A 25,276-nucleotide genomic window follows, 5' to 3' on the forward strand; every position below is an offset into this window, starting at 1 on the left:
TAGAGAGTAAACTGCACGCGAAATAGAAAATAGAAAAGCATTTTTGTTATTTACCTATGAATTGCCCCACACTCGGTGTTTTTTTTTATATACTATTATAACACTTAACTTGAATGTCCTTGTTTTCCTTAGAGAATAGTATCAGATCAAGTTGTTATAAAAGCTAACCTACCTGCTGTCTAATAACACAGGACCTTACAGAACTAAAGAACTCACTTTTTGTCTGTAAATTATGCTTAGCCAGTGATAAAAGGATCAAAAGATTAGCAACCTTTTTTTCTCTCTCTCTTTCTTTTCCACTTATGAAATTTTTTTTAGAGTAATTTATATTAGAATCTCATCGTACTAATTAGTTGGAACGATCGATTAATTCTTAAGTTAGATGATTCGCAACAAGAGTCATGTGCTTTCCTTTCTGTAAAGGCACAACCACTAGCCATGTCTAAAATGCTCATTTGATGATGTAATTTCTCCAGAACCTTGACACCACATCATCAACCAGCAAATACATCAAAATGGAAAATGCTTTGTCTCTACTAAATTTTTATGTTTAAAGGAAAAATGCATTTTTTTGTGTTATTATTTCAGGCAATGAACACATTTAGGACTTGGACCATAGTACATGAAAGGGTGGTAGGTGGTATTTCTCATCATAGCTTTTGACATTGAAAAAATAGCAATCACAAATACTGAAACACTCCCCATCATGACCCCACTCCAGCATAGAGAGAGGGAAAAAGTTAACATGAAAGAAATCTGAACTTTCTATTTCCTGAATGCTGGTTGAAATTCTCATTCCATATGAGCCAACTCAAACTTCTCTCTTTTCAGTGGAAAAGGTGCATGCATGGATCCATGTATTGATGCCTGCGTATGGCCATGGGGCATTGGTTCAGAGTAATGGTTCTGATGTCACTTTCAAAATTCAAACCAATAGTACATGCTGGTTGAAGTTCAGTGTTTGCGTAAAATTTGAATGAGTAATATAATGTAGTTAACCCTGCCAAGTGCCTAGTTCTCTTCTGATTCAGCTCTTCATGTCTTTTTCGATTCATCAACCCCACTGGATTCATATTGGGAGCAAGGCATCTTCCCATGTGTGCTATCATCATCTTCCTCTAAGTTTGAAAAAACTACTCCATCACTAGATGCTTCATCCTCAGAATCATTGGTTTCTGACTGCACTGATTCATGAAATTCGGAGCTTAAAAAACCGGGCAATGATGAACGACATGAATCAAAAACATCAGACATGCTTCTGTCACCTTCTTTCATTTTCTGAGCATAAGCTTGGTAGTTGAATCCAACTGTATTTTTCCCACCAAAATAGGATTCCAGTTTGTCCATGTCAAGGTGTTCCTCCATCACCATGTGACTCCTTGGGTTGTCAGGGTAAACAAATATCACCTTTTTGTAAGTCTTGGGTTCTAGAAATGGTTTCACCATCTGGTACCATGAAAAACATGATTATAAAACACACAAAGAAAATATAACAACACTGAATTAAGAGATATCCATAACAAATTTCAACAGAAAAGGAAAGCATAAGAAATTCTGGCTTGTCTTTATACTTATAAATCACAAGACTGATCTGATCTGACCTATCACAACGCACTTGAAAATAGTATTACTTCACTCTAATTGGAATAACATTCTCTCAGATTTAATGATTCAGCACGGTGGAACAAAAATAAACCAAAAGTATCTTCAAACTTTTTTGTTTCTAGTAGATTTTTTAATTTGGTAAAAATGTGCTTTTTGTCCCTATATTTTCTATCAAATGTAACCAAGGTCCTTATACTTTCATATTGATGAATTTGGTTCTCAAACTTTAAAAACAAGTGGATTTAGTCTCTTCTAAAAACATGTGGATTTAGTCCCTCCAAACTTTTAAAAACAGGATGAATTCTTAGAGATGACAGGCTAAATCAACATGTTTTTTAAAATTTGAGAACCAAATTCATCAATGTGAAAGTATAGGGACTTTGACCACCTTTAACCGAAAGTATAAGGACTAAAATAACATTTTTTTCCTTCTAATTTATACAATAGAAACAACAAATACTTCACAAATAGCCAATCAATTGAGACAAACTTTTCCCTATCCATTTCATAATCAATATCACACAACTTTAGTAAGCCAATATCATTACATATACAAGTCTCTCATCTCACAAAATCCTCCCCCTTTCTTCCCAATGAAACCGAGACGATGAAGAAGACAAGAGATATTGTGATGTCGTACCGTCCAAAATGACTCAAACACTTTTTGGTGGATTGTAAAAGATTGCAAGGCCCAACATCTCAGGGTAATGAGCCTGCAGGATTTGAGTTGTATCCCGGGCAGTCTTCAATGATAAGCATGTTGTGCTCCACCCTTGGAAATCAATAAGCCAAACCATTTGCTCTTCTTGATTAGAACTTTTATTCCTTATGGCCTTCTCCAAACAGTAGATAAGGTACTTGATTTGCGCAGATGATGTGCTTGTACTCTAAATTGGATAAATGAAGTCTTAGTCAAAGCATTGAAATTTCATGAGTAAATGATCATTTTAGTCTTTAAAATTGTGATTTGTTGTCACTTTATTCCATAGAATTGGCAAAAAAAACTCTAAAACTGTAATTCATTTCATCTATGTCCCTAAATTTAATCTCTTAAGTCACATGTTGAATGTAACTTTGGACTTGAATGAGTGGCAAATTACAGTTTTGGGAACTTTTTTGAATTAATTCAAGGGACTAAAGTAACAATAAATCACACTTTCAAAGACTAAATTAGCCATTTACTCAAACTTCAATAATGTTGACAATGACATCCAAACAAGAAGGCTCAACTGCTCAAGAATAAATGTACAACCATTTTTGATAAACTAAGAGGAAAGTAGAGAGATAACAGAGAAAAAGGAGAAGAACAAAGCTGATTTTATTGATCCGAAAAACTAGTTAGATATAGTTACAATCCAGGTATTTATAAACCTCTATACAACATAACTAACTATAACTAACTCTAACAGAAAGCCAACTAACTCTAACAAAAAGCTAACTAACTGATCCTATTGAGGTGCAGTTAGAAAAGCCCTTGTACTCCCTGAATTACTAACTACCATGAAATGGGTGCTATTAACAAAAGCTAACAACCCTTACAGACAAAATACAAAACTGTTTTCACAGTTATACATTGACATATACTGATACCCCCCCCCCTCAAACTCAAGAGGGAGAGTTTTCATTGGAAACACTCTTCACATTGAGTTTGCCTCTCATAGCCTCAAATCTTGATGCAGACAGGGGTTTAGTTAGAATATCAGCCCATTGATCCAGAACTAAAATATGAACAATTGAGAGCTGCTTGGCCAAAATCTTCTCTTTGACAAAAAACACATCAATCTCCATGTGTTTTGTTCGACTATGAAAAACTGGATTGTGAGCAATAGAAACAACACTCTGATTATCCCAAAATATTACTGGAGTAATGAAAGAAACTTGTAACTCTGTCAGTAGGGTATAACTCCAAGTCAATTGAGTGGAAGTTTGAGCAATGTTGTGATATTCAGCTTTAGTACTAGACCTGGCAGTAACCTTTTGTTTGCGAGACCACCAAAAGACTAAGTTTGGACCAAGAAAAATGGCAGTCCCTAAGGTGGAGCGCCTGTCATCCACATCAGATGCCTAATCAGCAATACAGAATGCTCGAATGGCCAAGGGATTTTTAGTAGAAGCAGACCATGAAACATAGTACCTTTAAGATATCTTAGAATCCTTTTCACCACTGTCCAGTGAGAATCCAAAAGAGCAGCCATAAATTGGCAAACCTTATTGACAACAAAACTAATTTCAGGTCTGGTGAAAGTAGCATATTGTAATGCACCAACTACAAACCTATAGAGAGAATGATCATGAAAAACATCAGCACCATGTTTAGACAACTTGAAGTTAGAAACCATGGGAGAAGAGATTGAATGAGCTTCAGCCATGTGAGTTTTGTGAAGCAAATCACAAATGTATTTACTCTGGGTCATTAAGATAGCACTGTTGGACAAATATTTGATTTCCAGACCCAAGAAATAATCCAGATGACCAAGCTGTTTGAGAGAAAAAACAGTATTCAATCTGTTTGTGAGCTGCTGAATCAGAGTGGTTGAGCTACCTGTGAGAATTATATCATCCACATATACCAGCAAATAAACAACATCCACTTCATGTTGATAGATAAATAAGGAAGAATCACTTTTGCTGCCAACAAACCCAAACTGTAACAGAGTGGACTTGAGTCTATCAAACCATTGCCTTGGAGCCTATTTTAACCCATAAATAGCTTTATTTAGCCTGCAAACCAGTGACTTGTCTGCAACTTCAAAACCAGGAGGTTGTATCAGAAAAACAGTTTCTTCAAGAGTATCATTTAAAAAGGCATTATTCATATCAAGTTGGAACAATTTCCACCCATAGGACAAGGCAAAAGTAAGAATAATTCGAATAGTGACATGCTTGATCACAGGAGAGAAAGTTTCATGGAAATCAAAACCACGAACTTGATGAAACCCCTTAGCTACCAATTTAACTTTGAACCTATTAATTGATCCATCAACATTTTCCTTCACCCTGTAAACCCATTTACAACCACTGGCCTGTCTGTTAGGAGGTAAAGATACTAAGTCCCATGTATGATTTTTCAACAAGGCATCATACTCTTGTTGCATAGCAATGAGCCAATCTTTGTTTTCCAGAGCTTGTTTCACAGTTTTAGGCTCAGAATGAGTGAGAAAAAGTGAAGGGTGAAGTCTAGGGTTGTGAATACCAGATTTAGACCTTGTTTGCATAGGGTGGGTATTGACTAGGATAGAGTTGAGTATAGACACAAACTCTGAAGAAGATGAAGTAAGGTTAGTAGACTCAAAATTTTGTGGCTGAATGGGGATGGGTGCAGAATAAGTGGAGGGACAAGGTACATAAATAGTTGTGATGGGAGAATCAGCAGGTAAGGGTGAAAAACCTGGAGGAGCAAGAGGAATAGAGCTTGAATTAACAGGTGATGCTGGAGATGTTTGAGGAATAGAGGCAACAAAAGATGGAGAAAGGTTAGGACGTAGGATAAAGTACGAATCAAATTTTTTTGTGGAATTAGAGGAAGAAGGAAAAAGATCAGTATAGGGAAATCTCAACTCATTAAAAAAAAAAAAACATCCTTAGATATGTAAATTCTACCAGAGGATGACAAGCACTTGTAACCCTTGTGAGACAAGGAATAACCCAGAAACAAACACTTTTGAGACCGAAAATTGAGTTTGTGTGTATGATATGACCTCAGTAAAGGAAAACATGCACACCCAAAAGTTTGAAGAAAATGATAATCAGGCTCTTTATTAAACAAAGTAACAAAAGGAACAACAAACTTGAGAGAAGCAGTGGCAAGCCTGTTAATAAGATAAATAACTGTAATAAAGGCACAATCCCAAAATTGTAAAGGTAAAGAAGCATGATGCAGCAAGGTTAAACCCAAATCAACTATGTGTCTATGTTTTCTCTCAACCACACCATTTTGGTGATGAGTATGAGGACAAGTAAGTCTATGAGAAATACCAAAAGAGGCTAGAAGTCTGGAGAAAGGTTTGTATTCACCTTCCCAATCTGATTGAATACTCTTGATTTTGGTGTTAAGTTGTAACTCAACCATGGACTTAAAGTTTAGAAAAATAGAAATGGTTTCAGCCTTGGACTTTGTAGGAAATATCCATGTATACCTAGAGAAAGCATCAATGAAGGAAACATAATATGTATAGCCAGCATAAGAGGTAACATGGGAGGCTCCCCACAGGTCAGTGAAAATGAGTTCTAAAGGTGAATAAACAGAAGTTGAGCTGTGAGAGGGTAACCTATGAGCTTTACCCATACAACAAGAGGAACAAAACGCTTTGATGTTTTTATTTAGTTAAGAAATATTACACTGTTTGAGAACAATTTTCATTACATGCTCATTAGGATATCCTAACCTAGCATGCCAAAGATTAGCACTACTGGAAGAGGTAACGTCAAAATTTAAAACAATATTAGAAGTATTATTGACAGTAGCAGTTGAAGTAGGAAACTCAGCATTTGGAACAGATGTAGAAGTGGACATCAGCAGAGAAGGATTGCCTTGAAGCTGAGGTTGTGAAAAGAATATAGGCCATCAACACCAACCACTCCTTGTTGGAGAATTTTATAGGTTTCCTGAGATTTCACAAGACACAAATAAGGGTGAAACTCAAAGAAAATAGAGTTGTCTTTAGCAAATTAACTCATACTTAACAGATTTTTCGAAATTGAAGGAACATGTAACAACTTATGAAGCTTAAAGGTTATAGCAATATCAATAGGAGAAACAAAAACTGAGGAACCAATGTTGGAGATACTTAAACCTTCACCGTTGCCTATGAAAATCTGCTCAAGTCCATCAAAATGAGTAAATTATTTAATATTTTGAGAATCACCAGTAACATGAAAACTGACTCCAACATCTGGTATCCAAGTAGAGCTAGATGCACCATTATCATGAGAGGAGGAGTTTGTGAGCATGACACTAGGCTGACTGGGACCAGGAATAGTGGAATTAGCATTGGGATTAACCCAAGTATTGGAGGATATGGTTGAACCAGTAAAATAGGGGATAGGTTGCAGCATGGTGGGATCAAAAAAGGTTAGGGACTCATGTGGCTGAAAACTAATATCAGTTTTGAAATGACAGAAATTGGCAGTGTGTCCATCCTTTAGACATATTTGTCACTGAAAATTGGTAAGCCGACCACCTCCATGGCCTCTGTTGGAACCACCGCTACCACGTCCAGGATTTCGATCAGAAAAGGTGCCGCGACCACCACCACAGCCATACAAGCCTCAAAATCCACCAAAATCACTATTTTTATAAGTTTTTGGCTGTGCATAACCTTGGGTGTAGTTCAACAACGTAGAACTAACCAATTGAGCATCTCGATTGTATCGTGTGAGCCTAGTTTCATGACCATAAAGAAGAGCTTCGATTTTTGCAATTGATGGAGCGCGCTTCTTACTCTCAATGACAGAAATTACCGATGCATAATTAGACGGTAATCCTTCAAGGAGCGCATAAACATACTCCTCATGCCGAACAAGAACACCTACACCAGCCAGTTCATCTACATATCCTTTGATCTTGCGCAAATATTCATCAATCGATTTTTCATCAAGAGTGACTGCACACATCGCAGTGCGGAGTTGACAAGCACGGGATTTGATGTGGAGATTGAAATATTCATGGATTTTGTCCCAAACCTGATAGGAATGGTTGGAACATAGAACTCTTGACAACATAGACTTCGAAAGCGTAGACTGCAGCCAAACAAGAAGCGTTTGGTCTTGAACTTCCCAAATTTCATACTTTGGATTGACGCGATCAGCAATACGATCATCCTCGGTGAGATAATGAGGCATAACGACTGGATTAACGACAAATCGCTGCAACTTGTGCGATTTGATCACTGGTTCGACATGTTTTCGCCAATGGAGATAATTTGAATCATCAAGCTTCTCTGCACTAGAGTTAGGGAACGACTGAGAAATGAGATTTGACAGAGCGAAAGGCATAAAAGCACATAACAGGACCTTGAAGAAACATAGAATTATGAAAAAATGGCTCTAGATACCATTTTTTATAAATTGAGAGGAAAGTAGAGAGATAACAGAGAAAAAGGAGAAGAACAAAGCTGATTTTATTGATCTGAAAAACTAGTTAGAGATAGTTACAATCCAGGTATTTATTATTGAAGAAACTAGAGATTGTGAAATGCTTGAGTGCTTAACCCACTCAACTGATCTACATTTATATAGACTTAGGGAATAAATACAATGTGAAATTTACAAGAATATTAATGAAGTTCTAGTACTTATGTACATGCATGTGAATTCCTAGATACATGAATATGTGACTATCTAGGTACATTAATAACTATTCTTTGTTGGAACAACTACCCATACAATGTGTGGAACAACTCCCCATACAATGTGTGTAATTCCTAAACTCCCCCTTAAGCTAGAGCATATAAGTCAAATGCTCCAAGCTTGGAACAAATATTTTGAATTCTTGGTCCCTTTAGAGATTTTGTAAAGATGTCTGCTAGTTGATCATTAGAACTAACGAATTCAGTAATAACTTCCTTAGAAAGGACTTTCTCCTGGACAAAATGACAATCAATCTCAATATGTTTAGTTCTCTCATGGAATACTGGATTAGAAGCTATATGTAGGGCTGCCTAATTATCACAACATAGCTTCATTTGTTGAGTATTTCCAAATTTCAATTCTTGAAGAAGTTGTTTAATCCAAATAAGCTCACATGTGGCTACAACCATAGCTCTATATTCAGCCTTTGCACTAGAGCTTGCAACAAAATTTTGCTTCTTACTCTTCCATGAGACAAGATTTCCTCCAATAGACATAATATCTTGAAGTGGAACACCTATCAATGGGTGATCCTGCCCAATCTGCATCGCAAAATCCAACTATTTAAGTGCTTCCTTTGTCTTCATAGAGTAGTCCTTGTCTTGGGGTCCTTTTAATGTATCTCAAAATTCGAATTACTGCATCCCAATGATCATTATGAGGAGATTGCATGAATTGACTCACCACTCCAACTACAAAGGAAATATCTGGCCTTGTAATAGTGAGGTAAATAAGCTTCCCAACCAATCTCTGATATCTTTCAGGATCAGAATAAGGCTCCCCTGATTGGGTAGCAATTTTTGATTTGGATCCATGGGACTGTCAATTGGTCTACAATTTGACATACCAATTTCTTTAAGTATGTCTAACGCATACTTCCTTTATGAGATGATAATCCTATCTTTTGATTGAGCAACTTCAATTCTAAGAAAATATTTAAGTTTTCCCAAATCCTTAGTCTGAAAATGACTAAATAAATGTTCCTTCAGTTAAGCAATTTTTTCTTGGTCATTTCATGTGATGACTATATCATCTACATAGACCACCAAGTAAACACATCTACTCGATGAGGTATGACAATAAAAATCTGAATGGTCTGCTTCACTTTGTTTCATCCCAAAAGCCTGAACAATTGAGCTAAAATTTTCAAACCAAGCTCATGGGGATTGTTTGAGTCCATAAAGAAACCTCCGAAGTTTGCAAACCAAGCTAGACTCCCCCTGAGCAACAAATCCCGGTGGTTGCTCCATATAAATCTCCTCTGTTAATTTCCCATGTAGGAATGCATTTTTAATATTCAACTAATACAATGACCAATGACGGATGACAGCTATGGCAAGAAAGAGTCAAACAAAAGTAATTTTAGCCACAGGGGAGAAAGTATCTCCATAATTTAGGCCATAAATCTGGGTATAACCTTTGGCTACCAATCGAGCTTTGAGGTGATCAATCTACCCATTGGCACCAACTTTTATAGCATATACCCATCAACAGCCAATAGGTTTCTTGCCTAGGGGAAGAGGAACCAGCTCCCAAGTACCATTATGCTCCAAAGCTGCATTTCATCAATCATGGCTTATCACCATCCTGGATGATCAAGTGTTTCACAAAGATTTTTAGGAAGAGAAACAGAAGATAAAGAGGAAACAAAAGAATGGTACGAAGAAGAGAGACAATGATAACTTAAGAAGTTATAGATAGGATAAGGATTACGTGTAGACTGAGTACATTTCCTAAAAGCAATGGGAAAGTCAAGATTCTCTTCGGATAGGTCCATGGTCGGGTTGTCTGCTGGAGTAAGACATGATTCAGCTGGTCTTTCATTACCTTCTAGTTCTGCGTCAGGAATTCGAGGACGACGTCAATATACAATGGGTGATCTTTGAGTCTGCTCATGTGGAGGATTGTCAGGAATATCTATGGTAGAATCTACAGTTGACTCTGATTCTTGCAAAGAAGGTGATGGACCAAGGTAGGGAATAGGAAAAACTTCTTGAAGAGTATTGGACTCAACCATAGAGGGAGCAAAGTATGGTTTTTCTTCAAAAAAAAGTTACATCTGCAGAGATATAATAACGATTGTGAACCGGAGAGTAACATTAGTAACCTTTCTGTAATCTGGAATATCCAAGGAAAACACATTTGATGGCTCGAGCAGCAAGCTTATCAAGACCTGGAGACAAGTTATGAACAAAACAGGTGCATCCAAAAATACGTGGATCAACATGAAACAATGGTTCTTTAGGAAACAAAATAGAATGTGGTATTTTATTTTTAATAGAGGTAGAAGGCATCCGATTTATCAAAAAATAGGCTGTCAAAATTGCATCACCCCAATGCCAGACAGGTACATTGGCATGAAGTAATAATGTCCAAGCAGTCTCAACAAGATGCATATTCTTCCTTTCGGAAATGCCATTCTATTGAGGAGTATGAGGGCAAGAGGACTGATGGAGAATGCCCTGCGCTGACAAAAAAGAAGAAATAGAAGAAGAAAAGTATTCTTTCGCATTATCACTCCTAAGGATCTTAATTGTCTTACCAAACTGAGTTTTAATTTCATTAACAAAAGAAGTGAGAATTGACAAAATTTCATATTGTTCTTTCATTAAGAAAACCCAAGTGCATCGAGAAAATTCATCAATGAAAGTAACGAAATATCTATAACCCATAGACGAAACACGACTAGGACCCCATATATCAGAGTGAATAACCGAAAAAGGGGAATCAACACGACTTTCAACATGCCTAAAAAAAACGGACATGCTTTCCTAGTTGACATGACTCACAAAATAGGTCCTTTATTTTTTCAAGACTCAAAACCATTATTTTTAATTTAGATAAATATGGGTGTCCCAAATGTTCATGAAGAAGCTTTGGTGATGTGGCAGCACTACAAACCCAAGAAAGATTAGGCTTGAGGTAGTAAAGACCATAAGATTCATGTCCTACGCCAATCGTCCGACCCGTACCACGTTCTTGTATGACAAAGGAGTTAGCATCAAATGTTACTGAACAATTACGAGAATGAGTAAGTTGACTAAGAGATATTATATTGAAAGGACAACCAGGTATGAGCAAAACAGAGTTTAAAGACAAAGAAGAAGTGGGTGATACATGGCTGATTCCTGTTGCTGCAACTCTAGAACCATCAGCTAAAGTAATGAAATGAGGAATTTTAGGAGGAGAGAGGGATGAAAATAAAGAACTATTACCAGCAATGTGATCAGAAGCACCTGAATCAATCATCCATGGACTTTGATTATTACTAGATTGGGCAATGCAAGCAATGGAGTTATGACCACTTATAGAAGATGATGTTTGAGATTCCTTGGCAGCTTTTAGCTGGAGATACTCTTGATAGTCAGCTTTCAAAAACTTTATCTCAGATGTTTCAGACTTTGAAATATTCACCGATTTTTTGGGGAATCCATGAATAGAATAACAAGTGTCATGTGTGTGACCCACTCTCTTACAGTAAGAACATTGAGGGCGACCTCCTCTTTCAGCTTGTCCTCCTCGGTTTCCATACCACCTCGTCCCACTCGATTAGATACCATGGCAGAAGTTTCAATACTATTAACTGAATTTCCTCCTATTTTTTGTGAGGGGACTCGAAGAAGCCGGGTAATTAAATTCTCTAGAGAAGGAACTTCTTGGCCAATTAAGACTTGATCACGAATATGATCAAAATCTGGATGCATCCCACGTAGTACCAACACCATATATAGATTATCAAGTTTCGTCTTTATGTCTTCAAGTTTATCGGCTTCCAATGATAATTTTAACTCCTCCACTGCAGATTGGGCTTTCGAAACATAGGCAACCATGTCATGATCAGTTTGTTTAAGAGTGGCCAATTTCTGAGCAGCATCATACAATTGTTGAATGTCATTAGCAAAAACACTTTGTGCCTTTTTCCAGAAAGAATAACAAGTTTTGAAGGCTCTAAAATTTGTCAATATAGTTGGCTCAACATGATGCAATCCTACCCCACAAGAGCATTGGATAGAAGACTCTAAGTAGATTGAGCCAGAAATGCAAGAGAAGGCCCTAGGGTTCTCATGAGCCTTAGGGTAGATTTCGGACCCATGGGCTAAGTTTGAGCCCGCTTATCTTTGTACATATTAGATTAAGGTTTCATTATTTTTGGGCCTTGTATTTAGAGCTCCATAAAATAGGTAAGGTACCCTAGAAATGTAGGATTTTTCAGCCCTTGTATTTTAGGGCACCTAGACTAGTTTTTGTATTAGGGGTAGTTTTGTAATTTTACATGCATTAAGTGAATATTTGATGTGTGTGGTTGGAAATAAATTTAATTGAATTGGGAGAAGCCCAATCCAATTAAATTTTAGAGGGAGAGGTGAGCATTTGCTTGCTACACCCCATTGTCACATCATATAATAGTCACATTTTGTGCATGTCCTTTATGCTTTACATGCTTCATGATACCTAAGCACACTTAGTGGAGAATCTTGAATTTGATTTTGGATTAATGGGCTGAACCATAGCTAAAATTCACTAATCATAATTAGTAAAAATTTGGCTCCACAAATTCAATTTCAAATTCAAGTGAAATTTGAATAGAAATTCAAATTTCCCTCCAATTTTGTGTGACACTTAGGCTAAATAGAGGTCATGTGTATGCATTTTTTCAACTTTGATCATTTTGAGAATTAAACTTCAAAGTTCAGACTTCTTTAGAGGCACTAAATTTCGTGCTCCTTCTCTCCCTCTATTCATCTTCTCTTACCTTCAAGCTCTTATTCATGGCTTCCTATGGTGGTGAGCTTCTTCTAGACTCATCTTCTCCTTGAAGTGGTGTCTCCAATCATCTTTCTCCTTCTCCATTCTACTGCCATTAAACTTTAAAAAGTAAAGGACTCCATTGATGAATAAGATCCAAGGCCTACAAGCTCCACATGGAGCTACATCACAACAGATTGCCACAAGAGAGCACAAAGCTGATAATCAAGTTTCTTCCACTGCTCACGTTTGTCTTCTGAAATCTTTTCTGAGGATTACTCTAGATGTTCATGATAACCTTGGCCAAGAAACCAAAGTTCAACAGAGGCTGACCATGGTAAATAATTTTTTCCATTCAATTTTTCTGAAGTGATTGTTGGTGTTCCAGAGATAGAGAAGGCAGGACCATTAGTTTTCTAAGAGTCTGAAGCCATTTCAGCACTTGTCAAAGAGTTTTCTAATCGAAGAACTGATCACCTAGGAAGGAAGAGGAGAGGCCGGCGATTTTTGGTGAGGGTGACCAAGGCGGCCTTGGATAGTGGGTAGGTCAGTGGAAGGAACTTTTGGATATTGAGGTTGTTGTTTGGACAAAGGGACAAAGATGGGACTTTAGGTTTTGCTGACCAGATGCAGAAACCTTTAAAGAACAAACAAGGTGGCTCTAGATACCATATTGAAGAGACTAAAGGTTGTGAAATGCTTGAGTTCTTAACCCACTCAGCTGATCTATATTTATATAGACTTAGGGAATAAATACAATGTGAAATTTACAAGAATATTAATGAAGTTCTAGTACCTATGTACATGCATGTGAATTCCTAGATACATGAATATGTGACTATCAAGGTACATTAATAACTACTCTTTGTTGGAACAATTACCCATACAATGTGTGGAACAACTCCCCATACACATATGGAATATGCTCTAGATTATATTGATGCGTTGTTTTCATTCCGCACCATACACTTTTCCAAGTTCTAGGTTCCGTCGTCATGTTCATATAGGTATCGAACATATATACCTGAGAAAGTAGGGATGATTGGCACATTGTCACCCAATATGTGTAATTCCAACATTTATAAACCTCTATACAACAGAACTAACTATAACTAACTCTAACAGAAAGCTAACTAACTGATCCTATTGAGGAGCAGTTAGAAAAGTCCTTGTACTCCCTGAATTGCTAACTACCACGAAATGGGTGCTGTTAGCAAAAACTAACAGCCCTTACAAACAAAATACAAAATTGTTTTCACAGTTATACATTGACATATATTGATAAACCATAACAAAAATGAAATTTGTACTTTATTCTCATCAATTTATATAGACTTCCTGAATACCAGGCCTAATAACAAAAACAATCCTTCCTTGCTTGTCCAAGTAATCAGCTTTCTATAGCCTTCCTCTCTCAGCTTCTTGAGCAACATCATCCTAGTTGCATAAAATGTAAAAGAAAAGGACAATTGTCTTTTAGTTTCACTTATCTAGTTAAAAGTATGCAACTCATCACTAGTTAAAACCTTGTCATGCCATGAAATTCTATTATGTCATTGGCTAAAAAAAAAAAAAAAAACCTTAGACAGAGAGAGTTTCACTGATAAAGCCACCGAAATTACTTGTTTTCATAGACAGAGAGATTAGTCTATCCTAGTTACAGTTAGTACACCTATAAAACTAGATAGTTGATTTTCGTTGGGTTTGAGCTATGTATATCTAAGTTCACATGTTTTTACACAGTAAATGTGCTACAAAGCATTTAGAAAACTAGGATATTTAACCAACTTTCATGCTTCATTCTATTCCAAACTGAATTCTAAATATTCCATTTTATTTTATTGAAAAGATAGATAAAAAATTATATATATTTGATGCACACCCATTGGATTTTCTCAGGCTTGAACTCCAGCCTCCATTTTATGGATCCTTTCAACATCTTTGCAGCCTTCTTAGTATTGTAGTTTCACGGTCTAAGGTATCTTAGAACTGATGCATCCGAACACAGAGTAGAGAACTTGTCAGCAATTGGACCAATTAGCTTTCTGACTTCTCCAATCTAAAAAAAAAAAAAGGGAAATCAAACATTTTTCCACTTCAAAATTATTGCTCCATAAAATGACCCACAAACAACCCCTTAATTGTAGACTAGTTTTCCTGCTCACCCAAATTGAAATAGAAACTAGGAAGAGAATCAATTATCCTTACTTGGCACCACTGTCTCTTGTTAGGTAGGGGATTTTAAGAAAAATAAATTGATTGTCTAACAAATAATATGAGTACATGCAAATTTTGGATGAAGATAGAAGAATATCATAGAGACTACATTGATGTACAATAACAATACATCAAATTTATCATTTCACATTCATAAAATAGGGCTAGATTAATGTCTAGTACCTTGGTCTGCTGCTCTTCAGGAGATAAAGTTTTTTCAGCTCCTGATTTTGATTTCTTAAACGACATCTTTTCTTTTCAAATCCCAATCAAGCTAAAACATCCTGAAATATGAAAAACTAACAAAATAAGCCTTACTTCCAGGTGTTTGGCAAGAGTGCATGAATTGAAGAACTGCTACCAAAGTCCCATTATACTCTAGTTAATTGCTGTTAAATAGACAGCTTCAACTTAAAAGGCACATTGGTTCTAAATTTGGGAGTAAAAATTCCCAAAATCGCCATATTGCAATTGCATATGTACTAATGAAATTGATGAAGTATTTTCAAGTCATTAAACTTATGTTGATTATGTCCCACTGATTTAATGATTGTCTCCTTATCACTGTATCATGTTAGCATGGTTTAAAAGGTAAGCAAATCAGAATAGCACTCATTTGCTAAACCTTTCTTAAAGGTAGATAAAAAAATCCTCTGTGATAACTAATGCAAATACAAGTGAAAAAAGAAGAATAAGATTTTGCCTCCTCATACCCAATTCCCTGAAAAGAAAATAGGAACTGGAAAGAATTAATGGTAGCAATAATGCTCCATAATCCCTCTTTTGCCACAAAATTTGAAAGAAGAAAAGAATATACAAAAATAACAAAGTTCACCTTTTGAACCTAATGAAGAAAGAAAAATACCAGTGCTTTGATATTATCTTTTGGTACAAGATCTCTAAGCTTCCAGGATGTTCTTTTTGTCTTTTGTGATGCCTAAAAATGATCTGGAAAATATTACACAAATAAAAAAAAAGGTCATAACAGAAGATCTATGTGATTATAGCCATAGAATAACAAAATACATGTCTATCCATGGCTGATGATTAATATTGCATTGCTGGGGCAATTATAGGTCTCATTTGGATCATGAAAAATGAAAAGTAAAGAAGAATTAAAGAAAAGTAGAAAACGGATGGCTATGCATTTAGTCTACAAAGTTTCCTCAACATATTACCAGGACTAAGTAGTAGCATTTTTGTTTCAAACACTAGTTCACAATCTAGCACATTCAATTTACCATTGCTTACTCTATTAGTTCATATTCACCACAAAGCATCCTTTTCACTATAAATAAACATAAATCAAATGAGCACAAACACACCCTATCCACAAAACATGAACTCTGAACACCCCCCCCCCCCCCCCCCCCCAACCACAACCATCTCAATCTCAATGAACTGGGAAAGTTCTACCATTGCCCAAGAACAAGCTATCTAACCACATGCCAAGGAAAATATTTGTCTACAATTTATTTAAGAGTAAAGTCTCTCAAAATATTTCGAAATATTTTAATTTTAGTTCCTACATTTTTTTAGTCCCTAGGGCACTAAAACCACATCACAGATGTGATTAATGTAAGGACAAACTTAAGGGATTAAAACCAAGTTACTTTAAAAAAAAACATATATTAAATTTTTATAGAGACCAAACTCAAATTTTCAAGTATTTTGAGGGACTATACATACCTTTAGTCTTCAATTAACTAGAATTTACTCAACTATCATCAAACAAGCAACACACATCATTGTCTGCACCAATGCAGCCAATCCACGAGTTCTTTTCTTATCCCAAAATTGCACCACACGGAAGAACCATCTCATCCACTTGACATACCAACACTATAGTACAACAAATTAAAATACTTATTCAAGCATACCAACACAAACAAAGAAAGGAGTGAACATTATGGCAATAAATAATTAAAGCTTAATATATGTTAAGGAACATGAACATCTTCAGCAAAAAAATAAAATGAACAGTAGTAATGGATCGAATAAGATGAAGAAGAATGGGAATTTAGAAATTCGATTAGGGGTGTCTAGCAACCAATTCAAACTGTTAAATTAAGCATTAATTCAAAAAAATAAAAGTCGAGTAATAAAAAATAAAAAGGCTTAATTATACTTTATACTTCAAACTTTTTAATTTTTGAAGAATTTTACTCCTAATAATTTAATTTGACTTATTTTATCCTTAATTTTTAAGAAATTTGTAAATTTTATTCTCCATCATTTTACTATTATACTTTTTCCTCTAACTTTATTTTATTTTTTTGACAAATTTTGCATTCAATTTTTTCATTTTTTGATAAATTTTACTCGCAACTTTTTTTGTTTCTGACAAATTTTACCCCTAACTTTTGTGCTTATTAATGAATAAATGACACCAGATAAAATATTAAGAATTGGAAGAAATATAAGCATTTATTGGTTTGTTTAAGCGCACGATACTGTTAGTTTGTATGGTGTTACTCGTTGATTCCCTTTTAACTTTCGTGGGTTAAATTTTCACAAAGTAAAAAACAAACTCGTCCCAACATTGCATTTGCACCTACCAGACCTGATGCATGAAACTTTAACTTCCATCAAGGAATTTCACACTAACACTGAATGAAGGTGGATGTGAAAAATGAAAAAGAAACTCAATGAACACAAGAAAAACAACACATTTACAGAATATGATTATATGCCAACTGCCATGTGCAGTTTGTACCATTCAGAATGGCCAGGAACCAAGCAACTGTACAAACACCATGCATTCTAGAAAGACCTTTTTTATCTTTACAAACGAATGATGTTATCAATACAGCTTGATTACTTCGATTAGAAACTCATCACCAGAAAAATGAAATGGAAAAGAAAGTTGTTAAAAGTCATGTTTTGGCTCCTCAAAATGAAGGAATGACTATTCTTCATATACCCAAAGATGCCACCAATCAATTCTCAAGAATTATTGAAGATAGAGCAGCCAGCCCACCCTATACCAACAAGAAAAATCATGATATGCTCGTTTCATGGAATGCACTAACCATTCCCCAAACAATCGTTCAAGGAATACAAATGCATGAGCATCAGAGGTTAAGCCATTGACTTTCCTTGTTTTATTTACCACCCAAAAGTCCAAGCATTGCAATGAGAAACACGTTAAGATGAAGAGTTTTCATTTCTGAAATTGGACCCAGTTTGAAAGCCTAGCCTGTTACATCGATTTCCTTTCCATGATCATCTTCATGAATACTTCGCCTCAACCTTCTCAGCCATATGTCATAGTCAATGGGATATGGTGTCCCACAGAGACTGTCAACATAATCAGCAAAAGCTTTCAGCACAGTGGAGATATCACCAAGCTTCTGCTGAATTAATCTCCTTGACCAAGATGTCTCTCTCCACTGTAGTGCTCCCTCTACTGAATCTAAATCAGGGAAAACTCCACCACATGAATAATAAAGCATATAAACTAGGCTTTCCGCATCTGAAGCAGAGCATAGCTTTCCTTCCTGAAGTGCATAAGTAGATGAGAAATGAAGATTCATGGCAGGGCGATCCCTATCTTCAAGAATGGCATGGCCCCATCCAATTAGAACAAAATAAGGGTGCCTCACACCAGACTTTACACAGATCACATTCTCTGGCCTGATGTCTCCATGCCGAATTCCAGCAGAAGCAACAGTTGAAAGCGCTGATAAGCAATCATGGCAACATCTGATAGCTTCATCTGAACCAAATTGCCCTGTGCGTACCATTTCAGCTACTGTTTCACCAACTGGGCTGGTCACAAGAATAGGGGTCCCACACCAAGGGTGGTCACAATTTCCACCAGAGCTGGGCCGGCGACAATGACCTGGGTGTATGATCCTACCAGAGGCACTCAATCGAGGCACATATTTGCTTGATAGACCTTTTTGCTTCATTATTGTCAATACTTTGGTCTGCCTCTGAACTTGATACCATAAATTCATATCTTCCCATGCTGGTTCCAGCTGGGATGGATGAGAGCCTACATATAGGAACAGATTTTTTCCTGGCTCTTCAACATGGGATGCAATGAAGTATGTCAACTCACTAGTGTTGATTACCTCTTTTATCTGATAACCCTTTTGCCAATCTGAATCCTCCAGCCATAATATGGTTCCTTCTGTTATCATTGACTCTTTGGAATCAACTTTGACAGAATCATCCTGAACTTCAACAATTTCAGGGGAAACACTACATTGCTGGTATCGCAATAGGCCATTTCCATTTACACCTGTATCTCCTAACTGCCTCTCAACTCTTCTTGTTTGGAGGCGTGAACTATGGTCAGCAGCTAAATCCTCAACAGAGTGTTTGGGCATTCCAGCATATTGCATAATACAGTGGAAGGTTGCAAATAGTACCTGAAGAGCACCAATATCTCCCCAGTTTGCATTTCCAAGTTTGTTCCAGATCCTATCAATTGGAGAAACAGAAATTCTAGAATGATCTTTTACCCATTCTGCAGCACATTCATAAACATTATTCACATCAAAATTGAGCTTATTTACATCTCCTTCAACCTTTACAACTCCCCCATATTGAGAATCAACAAGAAGAACAAACACTGTGCTTGGATCTGGAAAGAAACTCAGTCTACTTAAACTCCTTGCCAATAGCATTCGAAGAGCACAAAATAGAGCCTCTCCAAGAACTGATGGAGAAGGCTGGCGGTCACTGCCAACAGCATGGCCTCCAATATCAGGTCTTAGCAGTGCCAATTCAAGGACATGATCCCATTTTCCATGAGGATGTCTAGGATTATTCAGCAATATACCAGTGCCACAAAGACCTCCAAGCCTTCCATTTGCAATTGCCTTTTCAGCCTGATAAAACTTCATATTGGCATTATACAGACAAGCGACAGAAAAAGGCATGGGCTCATCTTGACTCCAAAATGCCTCCCACAAGCCTTTTATACTTGCATGTAGAAAATCTTCAATAGCAAGATAAGCTGTTGCTTCTACAGCATCAGATGTAGAAGCATGAACAGCATTGGGCATGCGTGTTAGCTGCTGAAATGAAATTCCTTCCAATGCATAATCAAATTTTTGAAGTTCAATCAACTCAAATGGAACATCAAATGCCTGCTGTTTCAATTCACTATTTTCTGTTACAGATTCAAACCAATCTACAAGTTTTGCAGTCAAGCTGTCACTTTCAACAAATTTATAGAAGAACTCCTTCTGATTCTGAGGCCTACCCCCAGATGATACACTGGACCTCTTTGTGCCAGACCCTACTGATTCCTGGTCTGGGGATCTACCTGTAAACAAGTATCCAAGTTCATTAATATTACTATAATTATAGTTCATGTTTATATGAAGATAGTAAAATCAGGCATTCATTAGTTTGAGTTGAAAAGATAGAGATAATTCTCACATGATCTAAAATTTCAGAGATAAAAAAGTAATGCATAAACTGACAGTAGAAATTCAATATAGAAAAATGAAAAATATGGCATATTCACTTATAACTCAATGTGGAAGCCCACAACCACTACCATTTGGTGAAGAGAGATCAAAACAATCATACATAACACATCCATCCTTGAGAGGCTCCTTCTTGAAGATTCCACTTTAATAGCTGAGAATCCCTCTCAATTTTATTTAAAAAAAAAAATTAAAACACCACTTCCTTTTTTGACAGGTAAGCTTGACAAATAATACCCCTTTCATTATATGGTCAGATTTAACATATCAGCTTATCTAATGTGAATTTCCTTTAAGTTAGAAGTTAAAAAATGATGTGGTCCCGCAGTTCCAGCTGAAATACAATTACCTACATCCCGCAATAATAAGGAAGATTCATAGCCTTTATGTTCAGTTGAATTAAGGTATTCAAAATCGAGGTCCTAGCTGTACTAATTTAAATTTAATTATCTGCAGTTTCTACCTCATCAAAATTGGATCCTCCATATGTTGCACAGTGTACACATTTGAGGACCATATTTCTGGTTTCTATATTTTCAAGAGTTCTCACTGCTTCACATGGACTACAAGTGCGAGTGCCAGAACATAATAAAGTCAGGACCTAGTCTTATGGAAACTGTCATTTTTTCTACCTTAAAGAAATCACATTTCATAAAATCTAGACACCTGTACTCTAGCACCCACAAGCAGTGCAAACATATTCTAGGTTCTCTTCTCTATCCAAGATACAAGACTGCAATTTCTTGGTCCTAAAGAGCAGATGCTTTCTTTTTATAGTAACATCAAAAGGGTGCTCACAAGAATTCTCCTTCAACCTTGCTTACAGTTCAAAGGTTAGAACACATATAAACATGGTGAGCAGACATTAGGTACAGCTGCAGCCCATGCTTGCTAATGCTTAAGCCATTTCTGTAGATAAAGATACAGAGAAATGGGATAATTGTTGAAGATCTCCTTTTCTATAAAAATTCTTTTAAAAAGTAAAAATGTCATTCTATCACCCCATTAAGAACAAAAAACTACCACATCCCAAATACCATTTATAATAAAGGATAAGCAAGGGTGATATTGTTACCTTGTAATATGGACCATATAACCATACATGAATGATCATGATTAAAAGAAAATACACATTGACTTTTTTATATGGTCATGTGATCACAAACTTACTTTTAATCATGACTATATATGATCCTCAATGTCATCATAATTTTCACATCGCTCTAGCTCTCTTGAGGATTAAAATAAGCCTTTTGGAGAAGTTAAATTTTGGAGCCAAAAAGCTGAGTTAAACATATGCATAGCTAAGTTTATTTCATTTTTAATTCTAATTTTTTCTCTTACAGGTGAATATAGATAACCTTATCCAAACAGGACGTAAGTTTAAGACTTTAAGAAGAACAATACAGTGTGACCGATTCCACAACTTAAGCAAAATAACAGAAACACCCTAAAGTCCTTTGAAACTAAAAAAACTGCATGGGGCTTCATCAACACGGCCACAACATAAATAGATACTAATTCACAAAGGCTATCCAAAATTCACAGATAGAACCACCATCGCAGCCAAACCCCACCCTCAAATTCCTAAACTTTCCCTTTTCTTTATTGAATTGCATCATCAATTTCCCGAGCAAAACCTCCCCACGCCCACAAAAGTTTCTAATCGAAGAACCAAACTCGTATAATGCAACCACAAGCACAATTCAAACAAATCCACACACACCAAAAAAAGCCAAGAAAAGGAAAACCATAATTAACAAACAAGCAACATATAATAATGCGAAGTGACCGGAGTCAATCCCAGCAAAGAGTAAATGAATTCGAGTCAAAGGAGAGAGAATTTAGGGTTCAGAAAAACAAAAGAAGGAAGAAGAAGAAGGAAGGGTGTTGAATGATACCTTGCATTTTTCAGTGTTATAAGTGGGTACAACAAAGCTTTCAGATCTTCCCCTCTTTCTTTCTTTCTTTTTTCTTCTCGAAATTATATTTTTTTATAAAAAAAATCTCTTTTTGGAGGGTTATGAAGTACGCGGTTTAGCAGAGGAAGACGCAGATCCACCAGGTTCTGATGGTTTTCACTGCAGTTTTGGGAACCATGGCAAAAAACACAAACAAATGGTGCTATTGTCAGTGTTCTGTCCATTTTATTATATTTGAGCTTTTATCACTTTTTCAGTTCATTCATGCGTGTGAACTGTACAATATTAATAATAGTTTATTAAAGTATAAATGCATAATTCTCATTCCCTTGGTCTTTGTTAATATGGGGACATAGGGTCTCACTGTCAGTGACTCCTGTTTTTCTTTTCTTTTTCCGGGGTGCTATTATTATATTTAGTAAAATGAAAATTACCAAAGGATTAGTTTAGTGCAATTGAGAGAGAGGTGAGGGGAATGAAAGCGACGTTTTGTTCTTTGTTGTGAAATTTTTTGGTTTTAGGTTGCAAAGGGAGAAAGGGTTAATGACAAGGGTTGCTTTCTTAGAGGAAGAATTGGACCCCTACGGTTAAAATAAGGAGTGGCCGGCCATTGGGAAGAAAAGAGGAAATAACGGTGGATTGTTATTTGTTTTGTTTGTGGGATCTGTTTAGGGTGGGAGAGCTTACCATCCTCCCACCATGGGACACTCATTTTTTTACCGTTAGAACTTTTAATTTTTGAATTAATATTTAAGATTTTTTTATTTTCTAACTTTTTTCTATTTTTTATTTTCTCTTTTTTGAATTTTTCTCTATCTTTCTTATTGAAGCAACAACCTCTTAATTATATGTTGGGATGATAATGAATTGAACTAACTTGTAAATAGTTTAAAATTCAATTTGATAATTAACTTGTTAAACTTGTTCTTGAACCAAATAAGTTGAATTTGAACTAAAAGTTGAGTTCGTTAAATAAATGAGTCAAACTTGAGTTGTGTATAATTTGATTGTTCATGAAATGACTATATATATATATATATATATATTAATTTATATATGCAAGATGAGGTAATTTTTATTTATGCAGACTTTGGTTGTAATTATGTTTTTTTATTATCAAACCGTGTGACCCGATAAAGCTAATAGAATATGTTAAGTTTTGTCTTCTTAAAAAAATTTAAACATTCATTTTATCCAAAATCTACCAATAAATTGAAATTTTGAAATGTATGGGATTTAAAAAATTTGACCCTTGGTTCATGTGTTCAAGCTAACAAGTTGAACCGAGTTGTTCGCAAACTTGAACCAAGTCAAGTTTGAGCTAGAAAAAAGGTTCATGTCAAACTCGAGTTGAGTTTCGAGCTGAACTAAATATTAACGAGCCGAGTTGAGCTGAATTGAGCTTGGCTCATTTGCATCCCTAACTACATGCATCACAAACACCTCTGTGGACCATCGAGCATCACAACTAGAGGTAATTTCCGATAGTGATGGTTTATTCTTTTTCCTCTTTCTCTTCCCTCTCTCACCCCCCACACAACTCCATGAATTCAAAGTTGTTGGAGGGTAAATAAACTTTCTTTTAGAAGGAGTTGTACCTTAGCCAAGGCGATTATTGTTGCCCTTCCAACATATACCGTGCAAACAGTTCTTCTCCCATACTAGGTATGTAATAAAATGGAGAGTAGGAGTAGGAGTTTTGAGAGGGGTGAGTCTTCGGATCATTAAAGATGTCACTTGATTGGTTGGAATAAATTGTTTCATGAGGATGATGTTGGTGATTTGGGATTTTGTTATTTGAAACTCTTTAATCATGCTCTTGTTATGAAATTGGCTTGGGGTTTGGTGGTTGATCATGATGCATTGTGGGTTCAAGTTCTTAAAATATAATTGTGATGATCATGCTTAACCTTTTGTTAGATGTGTGGATAACAATTTAGATGTTTGGTGAGGAATTTCCTCAATCTAGAATTTTGTCCTTTTGGGATGTAGGTGGGTTGTTGAAAATGAGAAAAGGATTAGGTTTTGGAAGGATAAATGATTTTCATTTGGTCTTATTATTTTTAACTTTGTTATTCAAAACGTTTCTTATATTGAAGTAAAATTATTTGTAAATGACTATATCATTGATGGAAGTTTTTGGTATATTTCTCATTTCTAGCATTTTATCCCTGATTGGTTGTTAGTAGAGATTATTGGTTGTGTTACTCCTCATGAGGCTTTGGGGGAGGGTTGTATTAGCTGGGCAAATACATTGGATGGTAGATTTACTACAAAGTCTACTTATTTTTTGCTTAAAGGTGTGGAAGTTCATGGGTAAATGGTATTTGGAAGCACATTTGATCGCAGGATATTCAATCTTGTGACAGTTGTTTCAATGAGAAAGGGGTTTTGATAACAACTCCTTATGCCCTCTCTGCCACTATGAGGATGAATCCAATTTACATTCATTGTGAGATTGTGAAAAGGTCCATATCATTTGGTTCAAACTTTTTCCTAATTTCAATAACAACTTATTTGACATGGATTTGTTGGATTGGTTTCTGTAGAACCTGAAATCTAAGATTGTTTTTAATATGGGAGCTATATGGAAGACTCTTTTTTTTTTGTGGGAGTTTATCTCATTTGGTTGGCTTGTAATAAGCATGTTCTTTTTGAATGATTTTGATGGGCTCTTTATAGCTTATGACGTTCAAGCAAAAACATGCTTTCAAGATTTTGTCAAATCTCTAGCAATTGATGTTACAGGGACCACGAGAAGTAAACAATTGACGCCCTTGGCTTGGGTTCCTCCTCAATTTGGTTGGACTAAGGTGAATACATATGCATCAATTAGAATTTCTAACCAATTGGCAACATATGTTGGTGCTTTCAGAATGTTGAATAGAAAGTGGTTCATAGATTTTGTTAGTAACCTTGGGTCCTCTAGTTTGCTAATGGAGGAACGTTGGGGTATCCTATATGCTCTTCAGATAGCCTGGTTTATGAGTA

At 36.0% G+C, this 25,276-nt stretch overlaps 1 protein-coding gene and 1 pseudogene across 1 annotated transcript; both read right to left on the reverse strand.

Moving 5' to 3' along the window:
* Positions 1 to 584: 584 nt before the first annotated feature.
* On the reverse strand, positions 585 to 15,336 carry LOC114398285 (annotated as a pseudogene).
* A 2,213-nt stretch (positions 15,337 to 17,549) lies between these two features.
* LOC114400259 lies at positions 17,550 to 22,512 on the reverse strand. The gene is made up of 2 exons (XM_028362613.1): positions 22,265 to 22,512; positions 17,550 to 20,197 (listed from the first exon to the last, which is right to left on the reverse strand). Exons 1-2 carry the CDS (start codon positions 22,269 to 22,271, stop codon positions 18,111 to 18,113), a joined length of 2,094 nt encoding a protein of 697 aa, XP_028218414.1. The 5' UTR covers positions 22,272 to 22,512; the 3' UTR covers positions 17,550 to 18,110.
* Positions 22,513 to 25,276: the final 2,764 nt, after the last annotated feature.

Source organism: Glycine soja, chromosome 19 (assembly GCF_004193775.1).
Source record: "Glycine soja cultivar W05 chromosome 19, ASM419377v2, whole genome shotgun sequence".
Taxonomy (NCBI): domain Eukaryota; kingdom Viridiplantae; phylum Streptophyta; class Magnoliopsida; order Fabales; family Fabaceae; genus Glycine; species Glycine soja.